Raw genomic sequence first — 22401 nt, forward strand, 5'->3', positions numbered from 1 at the left:
GCGCGGACACGATGGGCCGAAGGGCCTCTATCCGTGCTGTATAACTCTCTCTATGACATAAATAATGTGCTTGGATTCTGAGCCAAACTTGGAGATCACAGTACTCTGCTGGATGGTGACAAACCTGTCTGGTGGGCTTAAGACTCCGCCCAACATTTTCCAGAAGTAGGCCCATTGAACAATGTATCTGCGGTTCCTTCAGTGGCTTATTCAATAAAGATACTGCCCAGCTATATTGAGTTTTGCAGACCAGAAGGCCCCAAATTCAATGACTGTTCTGTGCTAAATTAGTTGATCTCAGCCAGAATTACATAACTGGCCACAATATCTCTGGGTTAGGGAGTGGAAATTTAAAAAAAAAAAGCAGCCAGTCTTCCAATTCCTAATCACTATCCTGTGGCTTCTGCTGAAAAATGTGTGCACACACGAATATCTAGTCTAGACAAGAGTAGATTTAGTTTGTCCTACATGGTCAACTGCCCATATTCCTTATCTAGGATTGCACAAGAAGAATGGCTACTGAAGGGTTTCTATGTCCTGGCCTGAGTTTATGCCTGCAACAGAAAATAGTAGAAAGTATATAGGCAGAGGGGTGGGGGGGAATTATTGTTTCTTAAGGCAGTTACAAAAGTGACATCTCCCACCAACCAATTTTGATAGGGTTCTCAGGACTGCTGGTTTGATCAACACTCAAGTTTGTTATACAGCCAATCGCCTGTCTAATAATAGATACATAGTTCTTGCAGTAGAGCTGTCCCCACTGATGGGCAATAGTAATCCAGGTCTAAATAACACAGCCTTGCCCTAATAACGTACACTACCTTTACCGAAACAAGGTACGTCCAATAAGGCTCCTTGATTCCGATATGGAAGTACACATTTCTGAGGTTGGCCACAGCAAAGTAGCTACAGCGTTTGAACAATCTTGAATTTTTCTTTCAGGATAAAGTTCAAAACTCTGTGATCCAAGTTCAGCTGGGAGCACCCTGTATATTTTAGAACTACAAAGTATTGGAAATAGATCCTTCAGTTTTCCTAGCTTGCTGGCCCAGCCAGGAGTAATTTTTGCAGCTTGTTATTCTAAAGTTCCCTTTTTTGCATATTGTCTGATTGTCCTAATAAAACCAACCCTCAGAATCTTGGAGGAGACCTCATGAAATGAAGGACATTCTTTGTCTATTTCATGCAACAAGACTGGATGCCATTTGGTGAAAAACTTTTAGATGTAATTTCTGACTTGAGTTTTTGCCCATACTGGAAGTGGCAATGATTTGTAGACATTGTCAGGAGGTAGAAAAGGAGGATCCTTTCGGTGATTTGGAGAAACTGATGGTGCAAATGCCTCAAGCCTCTACAAATGTCCCATAAGTTAGTATCACTGAAGCTCAGCTATTGCCATAGCAGGTGGTGACAATTTTATCAAAGCCAGCAACGTACAAAGATACATTCTCAGTATCTGGGCACTGAAGGTATCCTGAAGGATGTCACGGGTTTGGGATGATTCACTCACTTGATGTTTTACTCTTTCTCCTACTGGATGGGTGTTGATATTTTCAGAACCCAGCAGCCAGCATTGGTTCCTCCTGTTGGACTTGACATTGATACAATCGTTGGTTGACATTAGACCTGCAAATTCTTCAGGTGCTGCTAAAACGGCACTGATGAGGGGACTAAAATTGGCTGAGTTTCAGGTGAAGATTTGGGTGGTTTGATCACTCAGGCTGAACAAATGTCGGACCACTGGCAAAGCAAAAAGTGGAGAAACTGCAACCGCTGCTGCAGAAGGTTGCTTGTCCTAGAAGATCCCAATCACCGAGGTAGACCTCAACACAACAACATTCAAATACAGCAGATCAAAATAGCAACAGCTACTTAGCAGTAACAAAACACCATAAAAGGTAAAACCCAAAAACTTCTACTCCAAGACTTTTGGTCATACAAACTAGCATAGAAACCTCTCACCTGGGACATTCTTTCTGAACATTTCTGAGGGCATTCTTGACCATTATTCAATTTCCTATCTGACTTGGAGTTGGAAGTCTGCAAATGTACAAAACCAAAACCCGATGTTTCTCTGCTTGGAGGATTCAAGCTTGGATATTTTTGTAGTGAGCAAACAATCACACCAAGCCTCAATGCTGAGTTTTGAAGCAGGCTTTATAATTTGAAGTGTGAGCTAGGACTAAACAATTAAGGTGGATCTCAGTGCAACAATGTTGAAATGCAGCAGGTCAAAATGGCAATTACCTTGCAATGACAAAACATCCTAAAACAATAAATTCAAAAACTATTATTACAAGACTGCTCCCAGACTGCAGTGATGTCAGTCAAGCAACTGATACCAGTGAAAATTATCTTTTCCAGTGGAGACAAGGAAGAGAACGGTTTCTGATAACAGGAAAAAAAAATGAAGCTGGAACTCTGAGGTTTATAGGAAAGGGGGAAGGAGTGATAATGTTATCGGGATGGCTGAGTGACACACAGCTTTTAAAGGGACAGTATCCCTCACTTTCTCATTTCCCACGGGTCGATTGACATTTCTATGTGGGAACTGAATAAGCGAAGAAGAATCTTAACATCGTCACTATGTTGACATGAACAAAAACTGTTGTTTATAAGCAAGCATATTCACCAGGAACAACTATATTAACAGTATGCCAGAACAAGGTAGGATTTATTAAATATCTATTTATACCACATTTGACTGTACGTACCGAGAATTGACTGTAGCGCACATAAGTACATCATTTAACATGAACAGACGTCGTTCTTTGGTTTTCACCATTTCTCCTTTCTCATTGTAAACCGTTTCCACCATGTCATCTGACCTTATGAGGTATCTGTTTCCACTACGAAGAAGCTGTATTGATAGAGAGAAGTAGGATGTAACTGACTTGTACACACATACACATATATATATATATATATATATATATATAGAGCAGCCAACTGAATCCAAAACTACAAGCAAAAAAACCCTCAAGATTACATTTTACGAACACAATGCGAAACAGCTGAACAAGTGAGGCATATAACAATGAGTTGGGGATATCAAAACGTACTGAATGTTTCAACTCTGTTGGCCTGGAGCTTCCTTCGTGGGTGCAACCCGGAAGTTAGACCCGAAAATGCTCCCAATGCCGTACCCACTTTGCAGATGTCAAGTTGCACCCAAGGATCTTACCAATCTCATTAGATAGAATATGCCCAAGCACAAAATGGGCGTAAATCTGCGTAAACAATCCGGGCCCAGGGAAAACGGCAAACCCACACCAATATATTTCTTCCATAAGTATGAATATTTAAGTTTTAACTCATTTAGCCATCATTCGTGTACATCAGACACAGCATGTTTAGGAAACTGCAATCGGGGAAGCTTTTCAATTTTTATGACCAATACTGAGGCCATAAAAATGCATTAAAAGAAACAGAAAAGACAGAGCAGGTCTCGGTGAGGGTACATTTAAAAAGAAACCTCATAAAATTGCAATAAAAAACCAGAACAGTGACTTTGTTTCCTGCTGCAACTGAAAATCTAGCCATAATGTCAAGAGACCCCTGAACAAGCGCAATTGGAGGATACTCGCATTTGAGAGTTGGGGGCATGGCCAGTTTTCTAGGTGGAGATTCATTCGAGCGAAGTAACATTTGCGCCACATAAGTGCCAGGTAATAACCATCCCCAACAAGAGAGCGTCTAACCACTTTCCCTTGACATTCAAAGGCATTACTATCACCGAATCCCCTACCATCAATATTCTGGGGTCACCATTGACCAGAAACTCAACTGGACCAGTCACAATAATGCCATGGCTACTAAAGCAGGTCAGTGGCTGGGTATTCTGCGGCGAGAGGTTCACCTCCTGACTCCCCAAAGCCTCTCCACCGCCTACAAGGCACAAGTCAGGTGTGTGATGGAATACTCTCCACTTGCCTGAATGGGTGGTGCTGCTGCAACAACACTCAAGAAGCTGAACACCATCCAGGAAAAAGCAGTCTGCTTGATCGGCACTACATCTACTAGCCTAAACATGCACCCTCTACATTACCGGCGTACCATGACTGCAGTGTGCACTATCTAAAGGACGCACTTCAGCAACTTGCCAAGACTTCTTCGGCAGCACCTCCTAAATCAGTGAGCTCCACCACCTAGAAGGACAGGACAGCAGGTGCACGGGAACACCATCACCTCCCAGTTCCCCTCCAAGTCACACATCAGCATGACTTGGACATATATCACTGTTCCTTCATTGCCACCGGGTCAAAATCCTGGAATTCCCTACCTAACCGCATTGTGGGAGTACCTTCACTACACAGACTGCAAGGCAGCTCACCACCACCTTCTCAAGAGCAATAATGGGCAATAAATGTCAGTGCCGCCCACATCCCGAGAATGGAAAAAACGACTAAGTGATATTTATTAACAGACAAACACTTAACACGTTTGTACAACATTCCTTTGTATTTTAACGTCTGCTAAATCCATCAACGGTTATTTCTAGCTTTAAATGTTTAAGACTGAAGCCGGTATCTACAAAATGCAGGATCACATTTGACGTAACCTTCATTGTTAATGCTTTTTTGAAAATTAAACTTCAGGGCTTCCTTTCATTCCCACCCTTCTGAACAAAGAATTCCAGATGATTAGCAAAACAATAATGACAGCAACAATTTACATTTATGCAGTCCTTTAACATGGAAAAACGTCACAAGGAGATTCAGGGGGGGGGGGAAAAAAAGGAGTGGCTGCCAAGTGTTGAGAGAAGCAAACACTTGACAGAAGAGATGTGTTTTGAGAAGGCTTTTAAAAGGTGTGAAGACAGAGAACAGGTGGAGGGATTTGGAGAGGGAATTCCAACAAGTAGGAACCAAGGTGACTAAAAGCTCTGAATGAAGTTATATGACCAAATGGGTTAAAACAATTGCGCTGTAGAAATAACTATGTTTGATATTTGTACAAGATCAAATTTTAAGTCTGGGTTGTTAGATGGATAATTCCCTTTTTATTCAGTGCAGTCAAAAACCAGATGGAATAAATGACTTCATGTATATGTACACACAATACAGAACTTAATCCACGTGAGACAGAAAGATTGCAGTGTCTATTTCACATTGATAGCCTCAAAAATAAACATAATTTTCCAACAGTTAAACACTTTTCCTGGGCCTCATCAGTTTGAGCTCAGATTATAATACTATTGCCAAGCATTTATTTGAGAGTGTCAAAGGCTTCAGAAAGTGTCCCATACAGGTCTTGCGTGATTCTTTTGCTTTTGTTTGAAAGCTACATATATATTTTGAAAAACATCTTTGTCAGAAGAAATACCTTGGACATCCTTCATTTGACTTTCATTAATCCACTAATGAATAGTGTAATGTTAAAACAGTGTAAAATGTAAATGTAAAAGTAAAAAAATGTCACTAATTTTACTATTTTTACATGATGTGGAAATACTGGGACGTTGCAGCAAAGCTTTAAGCTACAGAAGTAACAGTGGATCAAGTTTTACAAGATAAAAATTACACTTCTGCACTCCCGGTGCGCAACAGACACGTATATTGCTAAATTGGACACCACAAGACTGTGATTCTCTTACCATTAGTTTTAATGAACAAAAATTATGGGCTGGGTTCACGCAATTTTGTACCATGTGCTTCCAATGGAGTGCAGAAGTAGGATTTTTTACTACAACTAGTGAACCTGTTGATGGGAAGTCAAAGGAAATAGCATTTTATAAGAGTGATGGGCTCAGGTGATGTGCAATGGGTATTGGGCTAATGGATATTTGGTCATCGGTTAAAGTGAATAGTTTGTAGGTGGCATCCAAAATAATGAGTACTGGGGATTAGGGGCGTTTGAAGAGGTGAGTGTAGGTTGAGACCTATTAAATGGAATGAATGGGATCCACATTTATTAAATTTATTCCTAGCTTCCTTGCTGTCCAATTTGATGAACTGAGGTCACATTAATACATTCATTAAATCCCAGCTGGCCTCCTGCTGAATTTTGTGAATAGAGGCCGCATCCACTTGGTTTTTCATTTAAAAATAAATATTGATGTATTCCTAAATGCCCTACTGCCCAATTCAATGAAAAGAGATAGTATGCGAGAGGTGGGCACCGGGCTAGAATGGCGGTGGCACCATTACATCCTAAGATCAGGTGTCAGCCTTGACTCAGTGATTGCACTCTCGAGTTAGAAGGTTGTGCGTTCAAGCCCCGCTCCAAAACACTGAGTACATAATTTAGGCTGGCACTTCAGGAGCAGCACTGAGGGAGTGCTGCACTGTCGGGGGTGCGTTCTTTCGGATGAGATGTTAAACTGCCCTCTCAGGTGGGCGCAAGAGATCCCATGGCACTATTCAGAGAAGAGCAGGGAAGTTCTCCCTGGCCAACATTTATTCCTCAACTAACACCACTAAAACTAGATTATCCAGTCGATCATCACGTTGCTGTTAGTCGGACCTTGCTGTGTGCAAATTGGCTGCCGCGTTTCTTTACATTGCAACAGTGACAACATTTTTCTTTTTTAAAAAGTACTTCACTGGCTGCGAAGCACTTTGGGACATCTTGAGGTCACGAGAGGTGCTGTACAAGTGCAAGTTCTTTCTTTCAACAGGAGGGCCGCAGCATGCGGTGGGGATTCCCTCAGAGCAAGGCCTCTTATGGGAGTGGAGGCAGGTGTCAGGTTGGAAGGGTGGCAGCACAATATTAAGACGCTGGGGCTGCGGGTGGCAAGCAGGTCATGATGATGGGTCAGGCAACAGTGGAGATTGTCAAGTAAAGCAGCAGGACCGGGTTGGGCTGACGGGCGGAGTTCATCAGCAAGAGTGGGAAGCAGCAGGATTTCTGCGAGCAGGGCTGGGAAAGAAAAAAAAAAAACAGGTAATGGGTCGGTCGGCAAAGATATATCAGCCAATAGAGCGGTCAGGCTGGGGAGCTTCCAAAGCAAAAGCGGGGGCCAGGGCACGGTCAAATTTCAGCAGTTAACCAACCTCGAAGGAAAATAATTGAAGGGGAGAAAAAAAAAAGTAAAATATTTTAAAAGTTGCAATTTATTACGCTGCTCTCCGCAGAGGTAGCAGAGTAAGCTGGGGCAGGGATGGGCAGGCTCCGCACTCGGGGGTGGCATGGCAGGAAGCAGTGACAGGCCACTGTTCAGATTCACATTGGAAATCCTATTGAAGCACCATCTGCTGGCATCACAGGGATATGCAACAGATAAATCTGGACATGTTACGTAGAATGTACAGCACAGAAAGAGGCCATTCGGCCCAGCTGGTCTGTGCCAGTGTTTATGTTCCATATAAGCCTCCTCCCACCCTACTTCATCTGACCCTATCAGCATAACCTTCTAGCATGGGAACGCCCGTAGGAAATGTTTACATCACAGTTTAAAATGAAGCATGTGACCTACGTAAGAATTTTAATGTGTTATTGTGGATGGTATCATTTTGGCAACTGCCTATACTAGATAGCTCCCAAAGCGGAGATCTGGCAATACAATAGATACTAGTTTACAGGAGATGGAAGCAGCGAGTTAAATACTTAATCTTTTGTTCCACAGCTCTATTTTTAATAAAAATTGTTGGAGACTCCTCCATAAATGACAGAAAAACATTCACATTAAATTTAAGTGAAGTAGACAGGCTGCACTAGCTTTAGGCAAGGAACTACTCACAGAACAAATGTATCAGCTGACATGAACGTCAGCACAGTCTGTCCAAGCCATCTCACACCATTTTGCTGGTTGGCCATGATCAGAACCAGATGAGCCAACTGCACTTTGAGAGAGACTCCTGAAAGCATTTAACTGTACAGGTGCCTTCCTCTTTAAGAACAAACAATCCTCCATCATTTGTCTTTCAGATGAGATGTTAAACCAAGGCCGCGTCTACCCTCACAGGTGGACGTAAAAATTCCCACGTCACTATTTTTCGAAGACGAGCAGGGGAGTTCTCCCCAGTGTCCTGGTCAATATTTCCTTCTTCAACCAACATCACAAACAGATTATCTGGTGATTTATCTTATTGCTGTTTGTGAGACCTTGCCTTGTGCAAATTGGCTGCCACGTTTCCTACATTACAACAGTGACTACACTTGAAAAGTACTTCAATGGTTGTAACACACTTTAGGACAGCCTGAAGTTGTGAAAGACGCTGTATAAATACAAGTCTTTCTTTCTTTTTATCATCTCTGCTGCTTTGTAGGCAATTAATTCAGCACCCTTGTCGCACATTTCTGCGACGGCTTCATTTTAACATCATTGTTTGATAATGCTGTCCAGGGACCTCTACGACGTGTCTTAGTTTCTGAATTTTCACTAAAGAAATCTTCATTTGAGAATATTCTGCCATTTTTATGAGGCACACACAAACGTTAGGGATCTTATCCTACCATAATCCAGGTGACTAGTGTACGTAGTCTTGTTCATATAGTTTTCAGCAGCTGTTAATTTGTGGCAGCTAAGCAGGTTTGGAGCATTTTGCTCTCGCAAATCCATTCATTCCCTAATTCAGAGATATTCTCAAAAATGTATTTTTTTTTAAAAGTAGGAAGTGTGGACACTGTCAGTAGTGGTAAGCATCACAATGTGATTATAGTTACACACAAGTTAAATCTGCAGGAAAAAGACGGATTCATCTTTCATTTGTGTAAACAAAAGTGAAATTAGAATAAAATTAAAATTCACTTTATAACATTTATTTTGCTTCTGCTAAAAACATGGCTTCTGGTAGACTTCATCAAATTTGCAACATGAAAACCTGCTTAAAATCTGCTCTCACCGTGTAAAATAAAATATAATAATGTTTTTCCAATGTTTTGCAAGCATCAGCTTTCGATGCGCACATATTTACATACATAGAATGTGTCTGAATGTTCCAGCAAGCTGTCCATCTCCTCCCCAATTCACTTTGTCTTACTTGTGAAAACTGGCTCTGGTTGGTGCTGGGAACTTTTTACAAAATGTGAGCTGAGTGTGAGGACAACAGACAGACCAGGTGCAACACCTATGTTCGTATTGTGCTGTAGCCATGCCCTGTTTCCATCTCCTGGTACCTTATGTTACTCCCTCTTTCAGGGGTGTCCTGTAAACCAGCAGATGGAGAATTGGAATGTTCGGCCCAGATTCTGGCAGTATATTTTCAAATTAGTCGTCTTAAAATTTGTTCTCAGGATATAAGTCATGCTGGCAAGGTTACATTTATTGCTAGTCTTGAGTTGGCCTGAGAAGATGATGGTGGGCCATCTCCTTGAAACGCTGCAGTCCTTGCCCTGTGCCTTTCATGCTGCTATGCTGGTGTTAGGTAGGGAATTCCAGGATTTCGACCCAGCCACAACGAAGGAATGGCAATACATGTCCAAGGCAGGATGACGTGCAACTTGGAAGTGATGGTGGTCTCATGATCTTGCTGCTCTTGTCCTTCTTGTTGGGAGAGGTTACGAGGCTGGGAGGTGCTGTCGATGTAACCTTGGCGTATTGCTGCAGTATATTCTGTGGATAGTACGTATCGCAGCCACAGTGCACTGATAAAAGAGGGGGTGCATATCGAGTCGAGCGGTAGAGACACTGATCAAGCTGACTGCTCTACCCTGGGTAATATCAGGCTTCTTGAGCGTTGTTGCAGCTGCACCCATCCAGGTGAGTGGTGATTATTCCATCATACTCTTGACTTGAGCCTGATAGTTGTGGAGAGGCTTTGAGGAAAAAGGTGAGCCACTTGTTGCAAAATAGTCAGCCTCTGCCCTACTTTTAAAGCCACATTGTTGATATGGCTGGCCCAGTTAAGCTTCTGGTCAATGGTGGTGCTATTGAAAGTCAGGGGGAGATGGCTGGTTTACTCTTGTTGGAGACAATTACTGCCTAGCATTTACGTGCCACTTATCATCCCAAGCCTGGATGTTGTCCAGGTCCTGCTGTAGGCTGCTTCATTGTCAGAAGAGCTGTGAATGGAGCTAAACACCGTAGAATTATCAGCAAATATCCTTACTCCTGATTTATGATGGAGAAGGTCATTGATAAGCAACTAAAGATGGTTGGGCTAAGGATGTTGCCCTGAGCAGCTCCTGCAGCGATGCCCTGGGGCTTCGATGATAAGCCTCCAACAACCACAACCAACTTCCTTTGTGTCAGGTCTGACTCTAGCCCTTGGAGGGTTTTCCCCTTGGCCTCCACAGATCTCAGTCCTGCTAGGATTCCTTGGTACTACACTTGGTTAAATGCTGTCTTGATGTCCTGACATTTAAGGGGCAATTTTAACTCAGTCGGCCCAGCGGAAACTGGTTGGGGGGGGGGGGCAGTTAAAATCACCAGGGGAACTCACCAGCTGATGTCCCGCTCTCTTCCCACAGGCTATGATTTTAACCTGCTCTTCTGAATAGGTGAAAAGGACACCCATTGGAAACTGGCTGAGTTCTTCTTTAAATATGCCCAGGCTCCGATGATGTAATTGGAGCCTGACTGCTATTTTAACCATGGGCCTGAGCGGGGAAGCGGTTTTGGCTTTCCCACCAGGTCAACCTAACGGGAAGAGTTGCCAGGGCCAAAAGAGGCAAGTTTTCTTCTGATTTTCCTTATGGGGCCTCTCCTCCCCCGCCCTCCTCCCCTACACTGGTTTACTGCAAGTCATGGCCCCTGCCTGCCCGATTCCCACCCCGAGTTACAATTAGGGCTTTAACCTACCCAAGAGACAACTAATTAGAAATCAGGACCACTTCTGATTATAAGATTTACTATTTCTACAGTGAATCAGATCCGAGGTTTGACCTGCTCACTTGCTGGCAGCATGAATTGGGCTTAACATCCAGTCCAACAACTAAAGGTTACTAAAGCCAGCAGTGAGAATAGCTCACTGTCAGCTTAATCTTTAGTGAAAATCACTATGCATGTTAACAGGTCAAGTTATTTACACGTTCTGAAAAACAAACTATGCTTCAAATTTTAAATTTCAGATTTCATCAACTCAGAAATTCTGGAGAAGGGACTCACCATGTTACATACATACAGATGAACACACGTGTACAATTCAAGTGGAATTCCCATTTTCTGTATTGCTAAAGCTGCCTCTAGGAAGCTTGGTTTCCTCATATTTCCCAAACACATCTTTTCCTTGCAATTACCCTTAATTTTAAAGCTCATGTCTTGAGTATCATTCTCATATCTGGATGGGTCTCCTCACAGTCCTGGACAGGCTACAAAGAAAAGACTGATCATCTGAAACTGGTCATCCTTTTCTCATCTTTGGCTTTCACCCTCTCTGGTCTCTATTTTACTGATACTACAATGGCCATTTATCTCCTAAACTCACCTCTCTTGCTCAGCCCTGTATCCTCATGATGACAACTCAGTGGACCATCTAACTCACTGGCTCATGAGGCTGCATAACTCTGTAACTTTATTCCTATTAGCCTTCCCTTCCTCCTACAATCTATGATGTGGAGATGCCGGTGATGGACTGGGGTTGACAATTGTAAACAATTTTACAACACCAAGTTATAGTCCAACAATTTTATTTTTAATCCCACAAGCTTTCGGAGGCTTGTGGGATTAAAAATAAAATTGTTGGACTATAACTTGGTGTTGTAAAATTGTTTACAATCCTACAATCTACTGATTGCTAAAGCCCAAGTTTGGTGTCGTCTATTCACTGCTTCTCGATCCATCTCTCCTCTGATACTCTTTTCAACTTTGTTGGCATCCTGCAACATGAACCCTGGATCCCCAATAAATCCACATCCTTTGTATCAATTTCTTCAAATTTATTGTCGTTGCTGCATCTTCTGAACGTGGTCATTCTTGTACGACTCCACTCTGGTTCACTAATAATAAATATTACTATTCAGTCCACAGTAAGGCTGGTAGTTATCATTCAGTGAGGTCATAAATTAGTTCAGTCCACGTTGTTTCCTGCACTTTGCTGTCAGCTGAACATAATGGACTGACCAGCAGACACAGCTGGTTGGGTTTTTAAACTTGCCACCCGGGTGTAGACCTTTATAGAAACCTCCCAATTTTCATTTCCGTTGGGCAGTTTCTGTAACAGACGGCCAATCTGCAATGGCAGTTTTAATGCCCAGGCGGCAAGTTGAAAACCAGCCTACTTTCCGTAAGACTATAAGGCCTTAAATATTATACAGCGTCTGTGCATCATCTGACATCTACTGGGAAACTTTGGAATTGCATCATTACTGGTCTCCGTCAGCCATGAGACCATTAAAACCCCAAATTAATCTGCTATGTTTTCTGCACAGAGCACCTCTAAAACTAGTCTCTCAAACTCTACGGGTTGAATGATTCAGCCCGATACAAAGTATTATTTTCAAAACCTGAAGCAGCAAGATTCTACCTTGTTCAAGTAACGTTCATTCATTGCTTTTGCAATCTGCTTCATTTCACAGCGTTGATCTGCTTCCCTTTTCTGCTCATTTAGTTTCTCTGCCAATGTTTCAAGCTCAGTGAGAGCCATCTGAAGAGGTAGTCTATCAGGGTGTCCCTTTGGGGTGTTCTTCAGCATGTCCTAAGAAAATCAGTTAGCACACGTTTTCTCATTATAAATTGAAGAAAGAGAGATTTAAAATCACCCCAAATTTTGTTCCAGAATTTACAGGTTTGGTTTTGGTAACGTTGATGGGAATCAACGAATAAGTATCATTTAATATTGAAAAACAATCCTGAAACAAATTAAATAAGTATCACCTTATTTTAAGTGACTGAAAAATACACATTACTAGCATATTGAAGAATGTAAACAAAAAAAAAAAACATTTTTCTGTCATGCTCATCAAGGTGAGGGATGTCCGTGCTGGCCAATATCAGGCATTGTGACACACATGTAAGATAAAGCGCTGTTCAATTATGTTCCCCTTGTAATATGCCGCAGTTTCAGAAGATCATCCCCAAATACACCAGCCATATCTTCAATTACAACAGCCATACCATACTGTGACTTTTGGGTAGTATTATGCTGTTGACCTTTAACCACTTGGAACTGGATTGAAACTCTTCAAACTCATTTCATAACGAATACAGCCAGCAAACCAAACAGACTTGATTTCAATAATTTGGGCTATGTTTGAACTCAGGTCTCCGACGTAAAAGGCCAATTTCTAATCCATTGGAAGACCTAATCCTTTTGTTTAGCTTGCTTTTTGGTTTGACTAGTCTGAGATTCGGGAATTGTCTCTAATGTTTCGAAGATTCCTGCCATCACTACTCCAATCATAAGCGTAGAGACTTTGGAATGGCTGGTCCTTTCATTAATTATAAATAAAATGCTGAACTGAACATCTCCCCCAGCTCCAACTGACACACTAAAAATCTGTATCAATTAAACATGAGTAATGCACCATATATGGATGCTTACTGGTCGTGGAGAAACTTTTATCCGGGGGGGGGGGGTGGGGGGGGGCAAGAGGGGGCAGGAAAGTACTCATGCAACACTTAATACTCAAGGCAATAACAGAATATGAATGATTTTACAATGCTGTATCTTATTAGACCAAAATTACTCTATTTGCACTCATCAAGATGAATGTGTTTACCTGTAGCAAAAGAATGAACTGTGGAAAACGCTGAATTGGCTTCATCATTAACCCATACAATGTAATGCGATCAGAGCTCGACTCATGGCAGTGCTTGTGAGGAAGAATACATTTTTAGTACAGCAAGAAGGTACCGTGTGGGTCATTTGGTCACAGTAAGGTTAGCTAAGGTATGTTTTAAATAAAACCTTACGAACAAAAACTGCATTAAAAAAATTACTGTAATTCCTCTTTGTCTACAATACATTGACATATTGCGCTTTCGGAACAAAGTGTACACGGCATTGTAAACATGGTCCATTGTGACGACGAGAGTCCTTTACAGGGTGTCACGGGCTCTGGATGACCCTGGAGACTAATTCCAAGGCATGGCAGCATTATTAAGGTATATTATGTTTGCCCAATGTATCAAAGCCTGGTGGGTCAGCCGAGCTTTAGGAATGATATTAATTGATGGAGCAAAAAGTATCCCAGATGCTTGGTGCATGAGATATGCAAAGCAAAGAACAGCTGGTTGGTGCATGATAGGGGGTGCAGAAGACACATCAGCTGTCCCTGTGCAGGTCAAACAACACCTGGGAACAGGTATCCCACCCACCCTCTCAACCAAGAAATGGTGCTAACCTTAGAGAAAATGAACAAGTGAAAAAGTAAGATATGATGAATATTTTTTAAAAAAAAGGAAGTTTGACAAATTTTCAACAGGTATGCACAATGTGAATTTACAAGTGTGGAATATGCATAAGACAACCTACACAACTTAACACTCAAATCAGATAATGGACTAAGTTGGTAGTTTACAGGTCAATCTATTGTGAACTGTAGTCAGTGGTGCTCAGTGATTCCTCAACCATGGAAATCAGCACCTACCATAGAAGTTCTCTCGTGCAACTTTTCTGCCCCTTGTTTTGCTTCTCCAGTTTTCTCCGTTGCAAATGAATTAGAACTAATGTTTGGTTTAATAATTCTTGGTGTTTGCATTCCAGATGACGTCACGTGATATCAATCTTCTAATTCCCACTGATATGCAACGTATTCATTCGCATGCATTTCACACCTTATATCATTCCAATTGGATAATCTGTGGTCTGGAGCATGGTTGTGGTGTCTTTAAGGCCACCATTCAGTACTCCCTCAAGCAAACCTAGGTAATTGTAGCTGGTTGTAGACTGCTGGGGTCAGGGGTAATTATAACTGCTTGTCAATTTATGGCTACAGATCAAAAGAACACAACATGAAATGACTGGGTTTTTCTTCCAAAAAATATTTTTTGGCCTGCAACGAAGTGTGACATCTGGAATGCAACAGACGTCTGCTAGATGAAAAAATATTCTACATATATTCTCCCAAATGGATATTGGCTGCAACCGACAGCTATCATAGTAAGTAACTGTGCCAATTGTTTGCATAAGCAACAGTTTTAAAAATCAGGGTATGGTAGCATAGTGGTTATGTTACCGGACTAGCAATCCAGAGGCCCAAACTAATAATCCATAGAATGGTGAGTTCAAATATCACCACGGCAGTTTGAGAATTTGAATTCAGTTTTTAAAAATCTGGAAATAAACAGCTGGTAAAAGTGACCGTAAATCTGTCAGATTGACATTAAAAACCCAACTGGTTCACTAGTGTCCTTTAGGGAAGGTTGGTCTGGGCTATATGCGACTCCAGTCATATACTAACGTGGTTGACTCTTAACTGCCCTCTGAAAATGGCTTAGCATGCCACTCAGTTGTATCAATAATATTTTCTCAAGGGCAACTAGGGATGGGCAATAAACACCAGCCACACCCACATCCCAAGAATGATTTTTTTTTTTAAAAAGTGCCTCAAGTTAAAAGCTAAGGTCATCTCTGTAACCCTCCAGGGTGCCAGCTTTGATATTATCATTCAGAACTGTAGTCAGGACAGTATACTCTTGAAAAATGCACAGGAGAAAAAAAAATGCAGAGGCAGTGCCTTTTTTTGATCATATACATTACAACCTATAGAACACATGATTAAACGTATTCAGACTTTGCTTCAGTGTTAAACAAAGAGAAGTACGATAAAATCTAAATCAATAAATCTTAATAACAATTACTTGCACCATTAGTATAAAATTAATGGAGCACAGCATCTGAAGGCACTTCACAGTTGTGGGCAAGACTAAAAGCAGGAGTACCATGATAAGGGGAGGATACCAAAGGCACTGTCAAAGGGGTAGCTTTCAGGAGGATTTTGAAGGTGGGAAGAGAGGTAGCAAGATGGAGTGATTAAGGGAGAGTGTTCCAGAGAGCAGGGGTAAGATGGCTGGAGGTTAACCTTTCAGTTATTAAATGCATTATTAAACTGATGCATGTTTTGGTTCTCTTTATCTCTTCACTTTTCTCCTGCTAAACATCAGCAGCCCAAATGGGCATTCTTTATGCATGAGCAAGACAGCAAGTGCTGCCAGGCTACTCAAACATTGTGGGGGGGGGGGGGGGGGGGGGTGGGGAGAAACGACAGGAAGAAGGGGCAGCATCACAAACGAGTAGAATCCAGTCCTCGTTCGAGGTTTACCTACATGCACTTTCCAGCTGGGGCTTCAGGACAGAAATCTGGAGTGGGACTCCAGGCAGATTTTCTCTTCCCTAGCTTGGGGACACATTATAGCTACTCCACTGCCATCTTGGCTAGATTGGCAAATTGAGCTCAGAGTGAGAATGAAACAGGAGACCGTTTGTCACTGCAACGACCCAAAACTTCACCCTGAGGTTTGTTTTTACAATTAAAACATTTTACTTTCGCCAGATAATTTACTTACTTTCAAAAATTCCAGAAAGGCAGGTTTGGTGGCACACACTTTCTTAAGAATTCCCATGGCAGTGCTAAAATTGTTCACATATTCACTGTATGCATCAAGTACCATTGACTTAGAAAACTGAAACAGAAATAAAAATACAGCTCTGAAAATCTAATACATTAGTTTGAAGTAACCCATCATTCTGAATTCCAAATTTTACTTGATAGATGAACACCAAGCTGGTTTATCCTCCAGCCCAGGAGGTCGACCCTTTGTCATCAAACGGTTTTTTGCATGTATTCAACTGAGTTTGGGCTGCAGAAAATTTCCTATATGCGTTTGAAGATGAAAGGATTGAGTTTCAAGCACAAACAATACGTTCATTTTGACAAGTCTTCTTAAAAAGGAGCAAAGTTCAAGTTGAAATTTTGCAGACATCTGCATAAGCAAACACTGCATGACGTGAGCTTTTTTCTAAACTATTTAGCCAAACTGTCCATTCATTTTTGCTGACTATTCAGATCCTGCAATTGTTTTTCACGGATGTTTGAACTACAGGGTCAGAAGACCACAATTCTGACTGATGCCATTGTAGCATTTCAACACTAGTAACAGCACCTGCAGGAACTTCGAACTTTAAACTATCACCCTGAAATAATGAGTCCAGTCATATCATCCACACACGTTAAAAATGAATTAATATGTTCTACTTAAACATTACCAATCATCCTTTATCATTTTTTTGGATCATTCTGAATGTCATTATTGTTGGTGAATCACTGTTAATGGAAGAATCGATGATGGTCTCGTATTATGTAGAGTATGTACATTGTATGTGTAGATTCTTCCAGAAAATCTTATTGATATTTTGAAAATGTATTAGGTTTCATTTTCTACATTACAGTAGAGTGGAATCTTGTCTGTGCTGGAGCCCGGTAGTGATTTTGTTGCATCACCCCTAAAATACTTCACCCTCACTTTCCTTGCCAACCTGTCTGTCATTATACCCAAGCTTTTTCAATAACTTGTTTTACTCTCTCTCTCTCTCTCTCTCTCCTTCCCTTGTCCAGCTTACTCCCTTCATGCCCTCCACATTTCAGTACCTCTCGATTCCTTCCTCTTTTTTTAAAAAGGATCTATCCTACTACGTTCAACTTCTCGAAAACATTCAGCAGAAAAAAAAAGCACTGATACTTAGTGGTGCTGCAGGCCTGCTTTGCCCATCACTGTCTACGTTCGGTACCCCTCATAGTCTCTATATAATACACGAAACATCATTAAATGAGCCCACTCACATATTTCAGTCAGCAACAAGTGTTTGCATTTTACTAAATACTATCTTGTACTAATTTAATCAAATAACTGCTTTTAAAATTTAATAAGGACAAAATAAAATTTACTTCAGATGGATTCAAAGGAGGGCCAGTCTTGTAATATATATTTTACAAATAGTTATACTTATTATGTAACTCTTTCTCAAAAATGAACATCTATTCTGAATGAAATATTGTGCATTACTAACTATATTCTGCTAACGCTGTTTTAAGTGTAGTAACATAGTAACAGTTTCATGCAGGAGACGACCTTCGGTCCATCTAGCCCACCTATCTTGGTTCATTTTCTAATAATCCTGAATCCCATTTATTGATAAAAATCTGTCCAATTCCTTCTGAAAACCCATTAAGGTTTCTTGTTCCACCACCCGTGCCACAATCTGTTCCACATACTTACCATCTGTTTAGCAAAAAAGTTCCTCTAGCATTTCCTATTTTCTTTTGTTGCCCTTGATTTGTAAAAATAACGCCTTGTATTTAAATTCTGTACATAGAAGAAAAGCTTACTTGGATCTAATTTGTCCAAACCTTTCATAATTTTAAATACTTCTTCCACAGTCTCTCTCAGTTTTCTCGTTCAAGAAGGAAAAGACCCAGGATAGTCAATCTTTCCTCATAGTCAGTCCCTTAAATTCTGGGATCAATCGTGTAGTCCTTCTCTGTATTCCCCCCCTATAGCTGAATAACTGTTCCGAGCAAACATTCCCAACAATCAAGTTGGATTTTCACTCAAAAACTTACTGAGGCAACAAAGACATCTCCAATCATTTCAACTGAGTCCCACTCAGTCACACGACTAGCTAAGGCAATCTGGAACAGGGAATGGCACTGAAGAATCTCCTTTATTCGGTAAAACACCATTTTTAGTTTCCTTTCGCTTAATAGTTTTGGATCCATTTCTGAAAGAGGTTTCTCGTATTGCTGTGGAGAGAGAAAATCAAAATCAAACTGTAAATACTTTGTCTGAACGTAGTTTCAAATCTGGAACTCTCTTGGTCTGTATCGCTCAGTACCACACAACCTGTGGTTAAACTATCCAAGCTTCTTTCTATCCCAGAACTCAGAGGGGAAGGGATAGACATTGCTCCACATTTTGAACATATAAAAGTCTTACAATTACATATAACACAATGGCTGTTATGTCCATGTAATTAACTACAGTTTATCACTTAATAAACTTCCAGTGGTGATATCCATCATTAAATCCTCATGACCTGCACCACTGACAAAAAAAAAATACGCAAACTGAGATAATGCACTCTCAGACCGGTTACAATGTACATTTTTAAAAAAAAAAACAAGGGACACATGGGAGTAATTTCAAAGCAGTAATGTCACCTGGATGTCTGGAGGCCTTTGTTCAATGGCTCATGCATACTCTCTCAGTTTATGATAACATGTGAACTTTTCAATGAGATTACTGTCTTGTAATCATTCCCAGGTCACCATTTTGTAACATTTACTTTGGTAAGAAGAAATTATTGTTTAAAAAAAAAATCTTGAATGGCTGAAATGCCCCAAAAGGTTTAAAAATACATTTTTTAAAAAAAATCACAAACTTCTGGTGGTTATACTGATCCAAAAGCCAGTTACAAAATCCAACTGGGGAAGCTCGGTTTACTTTGAACTCTACCTTACCTCTAGAATTCGCTTTAATGCATCCACATAATTCTTCTCACTTTCAACAACTGAACCAAGAATATATCTTCTGACAACCTATTTCAAAAAGAAATTTCACTCTTAAGTTAGGCAGAATTTACCAAAAAAGCCATTTTAAAAAAAAGTAATTAATTGCAGACTGAATTAAGTATTGCAATCTAAAATTTTTGTAAGGCAAACTCATTTCTCAGAATAATTACACTGTTTTTAAAAAGGTCTATAGTTGAAAGGTTACCCATCAACAAGATTACATTCTGGATGCAGCAACATTAGGAAAACACTAACATTATGAAAACAGAGTTGTTCAGCTCTGAAACAAGGACTGGGTAATTTGAGAGATAACAACTGGCATGTAAATCCAGAAATTTCAAGCAGAGTTTTAGAATCTGATTTGAAATGAATTCTGCAGGGTTAATCTGCAGTTCACAAATAACAGGTGGTTTCAATTTCAAAAGGTAATATTTATAACAGAGAATGTTAGGCTGTCATAGGTATGAAACTTCTCGTTCTTCAATTGTAGTTAATGCGTCAGTGCAGCACTGCTTAATTCATTAAATTTAAATGCAACACCACTGAGGCTACCTGGGTTTGGATCCCCTACATATCATTACGGGATTTTCTTTTTTTTTAAAAAAAACTTCTTTTTAATAATGTCTAACCTAAATAAAAATACTTAATTTAGGCTATATGGTTTTTAAATATGTTTTTCTACACAAACAAAATATTTTCTTCAGGCTACATTTTTAACTGTACCTTCCAATTTTTCTCCTTTTCCTGTCAGTGCCTTCTAGTTTCATTTGAGATTTCATTTTGGGTTAGATATAATCAGAATGGATCTGAACTGGCTCCACTGTGCATGTGTGTTTTGTGCTTTAACGTAAAGCAGGATTGCATTGCAAGAAAGTCTGCTTTATTCTACAGGATGCTATTTAGCATCTTAATTTATTGAGTAGATCACAGAATGCTCCCACAGAGTTTGGGAACCAAGTACCTTAAGATGAAATTACAAAGAATGTCTTATATTCCACTGTTTTTGGCCTGTTAGTACTCAAGAGCTCATACTGGAAAAATCTCCCAAGATTGCAAACATGTACCTGTTGCTGTGTCAGACCCTCAGGCATTGGTGTCATTACTGGCTCCGGATGTTTGCAGTCCACATCAATAAAGAGATTCTGTTCCTCTTCTTCCAGGCACCCGAACCGGTGATCTGAAAAAAAAAGTGCAAATCAAAACCAGTGATGTTATAACTCACCAGACGGTGAAGATTGGTGGGGTAGGTTGTCCATGGTGCTGCACATTGGTCCATCGTTATGTGTAGCACTGGGTCATCTCTTGGGCTTCTGGAAAAAATAGAACTGCTCTCATCTTGTTCTCTTCAAATATTGATTTTTTTTTTGAAAAAAAGGTATATTAAGTTTGTTCTTTAAACGTTCTAAGCAAAGGATTAAATCTGAAGCTGAAAACATGGAGGTTTCTAAGATTGGCATTTCTTCTCATTTCTCAGGGAAGTTTTTGCAGCTTTTTTAACTTCACTAAATTCAAGAATAAGTCTACAGGTCAGCCACACAACTACAGCAGTAGTGTTTGTGTTGATTTTGCACTCAAGGCAGCACCCTAACTAGAAAATGTTCCATTCCTCAACACTAAGTATAAACATGAAGAATTTGTGGGTCAGCTAATTGTGAGTTAATGAAGGATACCCTATCCCTGTAACGTGCCTCACCTCCATTCTCAGAAGAGCAGCAATTTATTGCGTGACTTTTAACATTTCCATTAGCCACTCTCAAGTCGATCACAGTCACCACATTAAGCACTGCTTCTATTTTTGGCCATAGTAAAAAGCAGATAGAGGAACATTCTCGTAGGGAAAGGGCAGTTGGTTTTGGTTCATTCAGCTGAGGTGCTTAGGGATCTCAACAAAAAGAAAAATTAGGGATGAATTACCCTGGCTCAAAAATTAACTATAATGCCAGCCCACGCACGTCAGAAATGCTTCCTAAGAATTTCCTTGCACAGACCAATCCCTCTCACTGGTGACAGTGGCGTAAGTTCTGTTGCGTTCTTCAGCTTGTGTTGTGCATCTACTCCTTACCTGAATGAAGAGGGTCAAGCAATTAGTATACTCCCGAAATGCACCGGTGCAAGGAGCTCTGCTGGACGACAATTCTCACAAGGCAGATTAAACGTGTCACCTTCTATTGAGTTGACTTACAAGGTCCCTGTCACTGGCCAACCTTGCAGTTGATCATCAAAACGTGATGATGTTTTTGGATTTTCTTACTGGATAAACCAATTTTTTTTTTTGCTCCCAGGTAGAGACCTTCTGATCGGAAATCAGATTCAGGAAAAAGAAAATGCTCTCTGAAGAACTAAACAGTAAAGTTCACTGCACCTTCAATGCTATTTAACAGACAATCCCTGTAATGAAGTGAACTAGTAGGCACTGTTCAGCCACTCCCCTCTGTAGTAAAGAGGACTAGTAGGCACTGTTTAACCCCCCCACCAATCAATAAAGAGGACTAGTAGGCACTGTTTAACCACCGCCCCCCCACCCCGGTAATAAAGAGGACTAGTAGGCACAGTTTAACCCCCTTCCCCAAACAATAAAGTGGACTAGGTGGTACGGTTTAGCCCCCCCCGTAATAAAATGGACTAGTAGGTTCTGTTTAGCCGTCCCCCCCTTGAAATAAAGTGGACTAGGAGGCACTGTTCAGCAGCTCGCGCCCCCCCCCCGCAACAAGCAAAGGAGTCGGAGAGGAATTTCCCAGATATTTTCCCCCAACTTGGGTTTCTTTCTGGTTTTTCGCCTCTCCCTGGAGATTACATGGTTTTGGATGGGTTGGAGACTGTATATATCACAATTGTGTGGGGCAGGCTGGATGGACGAGAGGGTCTTTTCCTGTCAGTCACTGTTCATTCGTTTGATCCATCATCTGTGATTTCAGCCAGGACAATAGTGGGGGGCACAACAATTGGGGAAAGGTGTGACTAACCCAGGGTTCACAGTCCTCATCATTAGTCAGTAACTCACGCTAGAAAGCAAGAGTGCGTTTGGGCTGGGGTGAGGGAGAAGCAGCAGCACTGTATAGTAAAAGTTAA

At 40.9% G+C, this 22401-nt stretch overlaps 1 protein-coding gene across 2 annotated transcripts in view; it reads right to left on the reverse strand.

Annotated features, from left to right (window-relative positions):
* The window catches only part of arhgef10 (Rho guanine nucleotide exchange factor (GEF) 10), a 312671-nt gene that overhangs the window by 114169 nt on the left and 176101 nt on the right, over nt 1-22401 (reverse strand). For both annotated transcript variants that reach the window (XM_067984020.1, XM_067984019.1), the window contains exons 11-17: nt 20397-20509; nt 19282-19359; nt 18385-18564; nt 16331-16447; nt 13543-13635; nt 12348-12518; nt 2715-2860 (exon numbers count right to left, since the gene is read on the reverse strand). In XM_067984020.1, the coding sequence (XP_067840121.1) occupies nt 2715-2860; nt 12348-12518; nt 13543-13635; nt 16331-16447; nt 18385-18564; nt 19282-19359; nt 20397-20509 (898 nt within the window). The remainder of the gene's footprint in view (nt 1-2714; nt 2861-12347; nt 12519-13542; nt 13636-16330; nt 16448-18384; nt 18565-19281; nt 19360-20396; nt 20510-22401) is intronic.

Source organism: Heptranchias perlo, chromosome 5 (assembly GCF_035084215.1).
Source record: "Heptranchias perlo isolate sHepPer1 chromosome 5, sHepPer1.hap1, whole genome shotgun sequence".
Classification (NCBI taxonomy): Eukaryota; Metazoa; Chordata; class Chondrichthyes; order Hexanchiformes; family Hexanchidae; genus Heptranchias; species Heptranchias perlo.